Source organism: Micropterus dolomieu, linkage group LG01, assembly GCF_021292245.1.
Source record: "Micropterus dolomieu isolate WLL.071019.BEF.003 ecotype Adirondacks linkage group LG01, ASM2129224v1, whole genome shotgun sequence".
Classification (NCBI taxonomy): domain Eukaryota; kingdom Metazoa; phylum Chordata; class Actinopteri; order Centrarchiformes; family Centrarchidae; genus Micropterus; species Micropterus dolomieu.
Genome location: NC_060150.1, coordinates 48,641,589 through 48,647,158, shown reverse-complemented (window position 1 = coordinate 48,647,158; position 5,570 = coordinate 48,641,589). Strand labels below are relative to the sequence as shown.

The following is a 5,570-nucleotide window of genomic DNA, read 5'->3' as shown; positions in this document are numbered from 1 at the left end:
CCACCACCACCACTACCTCTCCTCTCAAAATCTTGTTACTTGTGTATCAGCCACGTTGGAAAAAGACGAGTCATGGAACAACCTGATGATCAGTAAATAATCAGAAACAGTAACGAATCAGTGACGAAACATGAAATATATTCTTACTGTTACTGTGTTCACACGGCCGAGCTAACTTTAACTACTCTGTACATGCGTAGTTTCATCTAACAACGATCATGTCAGGAAATGATTGTATGTAAACACGATGTTTCCCAGCAGAAAAGGGAAATACAGTAGAAGTAGTGAAGTACAAGTACCTCAGAGTTGTACTTTAGTACGGTCAGGGTGCAAAATTAACTTCTCTGCCCAGCAGCAGCTAGTGAATGCTCAAAAGCTACCAGCAGCTCAATACAGGACCATTGTTTTTGGCTGGTGAGTGAAGTAAATCTAACATCTGCATATTTTACTGGCGTTGGCTGGTGCTAATTTTGGACCCTGAGTACGGTGCGTGAGTAAATCAGTTACACTTAACCACCATCGTGCTTTCTCAGCCCGTTCTCACTCCCAAGCCGTCACATTTGGACGCACAGTCAAGACCCGTTGGCGTCAGTCTGTTGGATATTTAACAGAAAAGTCAGAGTAAGAAGGTGGTCGGGGTGGACGGTGGGCCAGAAACTGGACTTTTCACCCAGCAGGCCGGTGTTTGTTTCTGTGTGAAACAAGAAGTCAACATTGAATGTTTTTAGTTAGACAAGTAATGTAGTTATTTTACTTCACAGCACGGAGCACTTCCTGTCGGCTCAGAGGCATTGCGAGGCTACCCAGCCGACCAATTACAGTTCTTCATGTCCGCACCGCCCCGACGGGTAGTTAAATTTTGCATGTCAGACTACGGCGTAGGTGACGGGGCTACACGTAGGCTACCCTGTCGATTTGACACAGAAGTATAAATCGCGCTTTGACCTAACTAAATTGCAATGTTTCACTACTTTTATTTTGAAAGTCTAACCGGCAGTTGCATATCTATTATTGCTAACTTGACCCATTGGCCCTACACGTGGAAAAACAAAGCTGAAGGGTACCCAGGGCGTTAAGAAGCGGCGCCAAGGGGTCTTGAGCAGGCGTCCATATGAGAATGCGTTGTCTTTCTCTGCTTCGTGTCTCTTTCTTTCCGTCTGTTTACATTCTAGCTTCTAACGAGTGAGCGAGCTTCAGAAACTCCTCTGACTGAGAGATTATGGAACATGGAGGCAACATGGAGCCTGTAGGTACCCGATCCGTGCTGCCTGCCGGATTTCGGATCTGCACAGGCGCAAAAGTGGTCCAGTCTGTCAAAGTAGGTCACCGCAAACGTGCCTGTTAATTAACATAATTACTCGTGTGTCTGGTCAAGTACTGACGCTTTCAGAAATGCTGACAAAGCGTTATTTGATTCATGAGGTACCCTTCAGTGTCCGTTATGAGACACCGCCGGGCGCGTCTGGATGAGCTAGCTAGGGAGCTAAGATTTATTTGGATCATTTTGAACAGGCAGATTTGCGGTGACCTTCTTTGACTGACAGAAGCACATGTGCAGAACTCATTTAAGACCCACAGAAGAAGAAGATGATGATGAGAAAAGAACGCGGTGATGAAGACGCCTCTGACCTCCCTCTCTTCATCCCTCTCGAAGAAGAAAAACAGAAGAACACGAGGAAGGAAAGGAGGCGGATCGCATCAGTCTTTAGCAGGCGAAGTGTTTTATCTTCGCGTCCTGTCAGGTTGGACTGCATCTCGGAGCTCACGCTTTCTTTCCAGCAGCTTCCTGCGGGTCGCTCAAGTGTTTCTAATAAACAGACCAAACCCTTTCAGATTAGTCTGCGTTTCTTCCATGACTATATTCACATGTAGTTGCACAAAGCTGCACTTGTCTTTTTTCCTTCTGTGGAAGCAGCTTTAGAGGAAGGAGAGCGGGAGGAAAGGAAGGAGTCCGACAGCTGAGGGAACAAACTGTTTATTTCAGGAAACTCACAACAATCATCTGTTTTTTTTAAAAGAACAGCGCTAATGAGCTGAACTCTCACAGGCAGCATGTGTGTGTGTCTGAGGCCACACGTGCATGATCACAGTGTGTGTGTGTGTGAACAGTGCTTCTATTTTCACCCCATTAGTTGTTGTTTTCTCTTCAGTGACACGCAACGAGCGTCGGCCTCAGTGTGTGTGTGTGTGTCAGGGCAAATAATGAAGGAATAAGATTATGTAATGCTTCTATTCATCGATCACATTTCTTTACTTTCTCTATCTGTCCGTCACAGCGAGCCGGAGTGAAAGCACAACTTCCAGGTTCTGTTCCTGAAGCGAGAGACCTCGTTCAGACCCAGTTGTACCAGTTAGAAGAAGTCTACATCAGAACGGGACCCCGTGTGGATTCATTCAGATAAAGATCCAATATAGTTATTTATTCAAACACCATTTCCATTAGCGGAGATAGCGTGGGGGCGTGGCCGCATATGCGTTGTTATTTGCTTGTAGACACGACCGTACAAGAGATTTGCATCATGGGAATTCTGGAAGCCTCGTGTTCCTGCAGCGGAGCGTGCAGCCTGCCCGCATTAATGACTCGTCTTTAATACGTCCTTCTTGTGCTTGTACTACCTTCTTCACAGCTCTGTGTGACCCGCTTTCGTTCTGATCATAGACTGTAAATAAGATCTGCAGAGCCCACAGGGAGCTTTTCAGAATAAGAGCGATTTGCCTGCCTGATTTTGTTGATTTAGTGATTAGTGCTTGCTGTTTGACCTGATTAAGCAGCTACGTGGTTAAACTGTTTTTCTGTCTCTTTAAACTGTGTTTATTCTTGACATACGATCGGGGGTCTGCACAGGGTATTTTATTTTGAAAATGGCTGCGTATTCTCTCTGGAGACGAGCGGAGAGTTCACTCTCAAAACGTTTTTCTACGTTTTGTGGGCGCTGAACTCACCCCTGGCGAGAGCTCAAGCGTTGACCAGCGTGGCCTCAGCGGACTTTCTAACTTGATATAAATGTCTTGTATAAATGCCCCTGTGAAGAAGCTCCGCCCCCACTGTGCTGAGAGTCTAGCTCCGCCCCCGAACATTTCCCATAAGCCCTTTGCAGGAATGAATGACCTCTGTTGTTCTTTTCACAGGTGACAAACTTTGTGATTAAAATGTAATTTCTACTAATCCATGTACGGTGAAAGGGTCACATGACACCGGGGAGGGAGACATTCATACATGTTATTTTGAGGGGACAGCAAATTTACACAGTCACTACTTTACTTTGGATCAAAGAGTCATTTCTTCAGTGTTGTTTCGGTCACATGTTTGTAGTATTTACCATAATTTACCAGGTTTGTCAGACATGTGCTGGGACGATATTACATCCTTTCCGTGCAAAACCTAAAGGTGAAAAGCAAAGAACCATAACGTCATTTATAACCTACACTTTCCACACGTCTACTCGTTCTTCTTCAGTTCATCCCTCACGTTTCTTTCCTATTCAGTTGTTTTTATTATATAACGTCAGCTGTCGCCTCTCTTTTTAATTTAACGGACACACGCACTTCTTCTCCTGTTTGTTATTTCTTTTCCTGGCTCTAAAACAACGCGCACACACAAAAAGAGGAATGCCACGGAGAGGCCGGCCAATGGATGTTCTGAGCTGCACGTTTTCACGCTCAATTAACCTCCGAGGTACAGACAGCGCACGCACGCACACACACTCGGGTCTGGTGCTGGTTATTAAACAGAGATGGAGAGAAGAGGAAAGTGGAGGGCAAAGAAGAGGATGTTGTTAAGGCGGGGAACAGACTCCCGTCACATTATGGTTTGGTGTAAATCACGGGATAAATGGAGCATCATGGGACGTCGTGTGTGTGACCACAGACAGATGCTCTGCATTGTGACTCCATCAGATGGAAACTGTTCACCCCATCAGTCACTGTCTCTCTGTGGCTCTTTGAAAATAGGATCGTGTTGCTCCAGCTCTCTGGACTGGCCCTTAACGGAGCCCAAACTCCTTCAGACTCCTGACTCTTTGAGGCCCCGTCACACCAGCCTCCACAACAGAGAGCACTAACTGGATTCACCTGCTATAAAGCCACACTCGAGTTAAACTTAGAGAGAGAGCCTCGTCAGTGATGTCAGCGCTCCCCCCTGCTGAGCTTTGGTTAGTCTGGAGCCCTGAATGACAGCAGATCTAATCTGGCTAGTGTCAAATATATTTAGTTAAAAAACAGGTAGCTCAAATCAAGCAATCTGATTGGTTCATAGCAGTGAGCGTATATAACGGGTGTGACGTCAACTTCCTTCGCACAGATCGTATCACTCCGCAACAAACTGGGTTCGAGTCATAATCTGAGTTTTTACACCTGGGATTAACCAGCGGCAAGCAGATTATCATATATTCAAGTTACCAAAGTCAATCTGCTGACGCTGGACAGTTTTTAGTGGCTGCACAATAAACGGCAACGTGCAAATAGATATAAATAAATATTCTAGCCTTTGATGTATGTTGCTTAGCGACCGTCATGCGCTGCGCAGCCTACCGGAGCCCGGTGGGACTACTTTTTGTATTCATAAAGAAACGTCTGTCGATGAAATAAACATATTATGGATATTTAACAGAAAAGTCCAAGTGCCCAGAGTTTCAATCAGGAGGCCGGTGTTCTTCACCCGTAGGAAACTAAAAGTCAACACTGATTGGTTGTTACTTAAATCACATAAGTTGCCTAAACCTAACCAACTGACGTTTCACAACAATAAACGCTAGCTTTTAGTTTTTTAAGTTCAACATGACATTTTTATTCTGGGTAACTTGACCTCAGAGTCCTACATGTCGATATCGCGGCCGAGCCTGTAACGACAGCTACAGGTCGCTGCTGATATTCTGTTTTCAGCCTTTATTTGTCTCCGTTAAAAGCGGCTGAATCAGCTGTTAGCAGTTAGCATGGATGCACAGACCGACAGCCACGATGTTCATGCTGTTTGCATTCGCCTGAGTGACGTTGTGACAGGAGACAACACACCGGCTCCACGCTCACTGCCGGCTCGTTATGGATGTCTCCCCGCTGGGGCCACAAACACACACACAGGTAAGAAGACAGATTACACAGTAAATACTCGGAGGAGGACAAACAGCTTCCTCCTGGTGGAAACACACTGAGATCCATCAAACCGCCCGAGCAGCAGAGTCCCTGTGGAGGTGTGTGTGTGTGAGTGTTTGTTTGGCCGCTGAGCAGGATAATGTGCTTTTAATGAGAAATATTTGTTTGTGTATCTGCAGGGAAATTCAACACGGGACGGTCCCAGCGGAGCGAGTCTCAGCAGGACATCAATAACTGCGCACCGACGCTCAGGAGGCCGCCGCTTCTTGGAAAACGTCATTTAACAAGTTGCCGTCAAAAACAGAAGTTTATGGGTCAGAGAGAGGACAGCTGTGTGTGTGTGTGTGTGTGTGTGTGTGTGTGTGTGTGTGTGTGTGCGTGTGTGTGTGTGTGTGTGTGTGTGTGTGTGTGTGTGTGTGTGTGGATGGTTCATCTCCTGTATGAGGCCGTTGTGTTTCACCTGCAAGCAAACAAAGAAAGTA

At 46.0% G+C, this 5,570-nt stretch overlaps 2 protein-coding genes and 1 long non-coding RNA gene across 4 annotated transcripts in view; 1 reads left to right on the top strand and 2 right to left on the bottom strand.

The window, feature by feature from the left end:
- The window catches only part of LOC123968058 (NACHT, LRR and PYD domains-containing protein 12-like), a gene marked incomplete at its 3' end in the record, with an annotated part of 261,415 nt that overhangs the window by 129,100 nt on the left and 126,745 nt on the right, over positions 1–5,570 (bottom strand). The gene's annotated exons all lie outside the window — the stretch shown is intronic.
- Positions 1–5,570, top strand: part of LOC123968672 — a 95,197-nt gene that overhangs the window by 3,360 nt on the left and 86,267 nt on the right. The gene's annotated exons all lie outside the window — the stretch shown is intronic.
- sugct (succinyl-CoA:glutarate-CoA transferase) overlaps positions 443–5,570 on the bottom strand; it is an 84,003-nt gene continuing 78,875 nt past the window's right edge. The window contains exon 14 of one of the 2 annotated variants that reach the window (XM_046044873.1): positions 443–593. In XM_046044873.1, the coding sequence (XP_045900829.1) occupies positions 589–593 (5 nt within the window). In that variant the 3' untranslated portion in view covers positions 443–588. Of the gene's footprint in view, positions 594–3,323; positions 3,383–5,570 lie in introns of those variants that run through there. The other variant, XM_046044863.1, reaches the window with a different exon arrangement.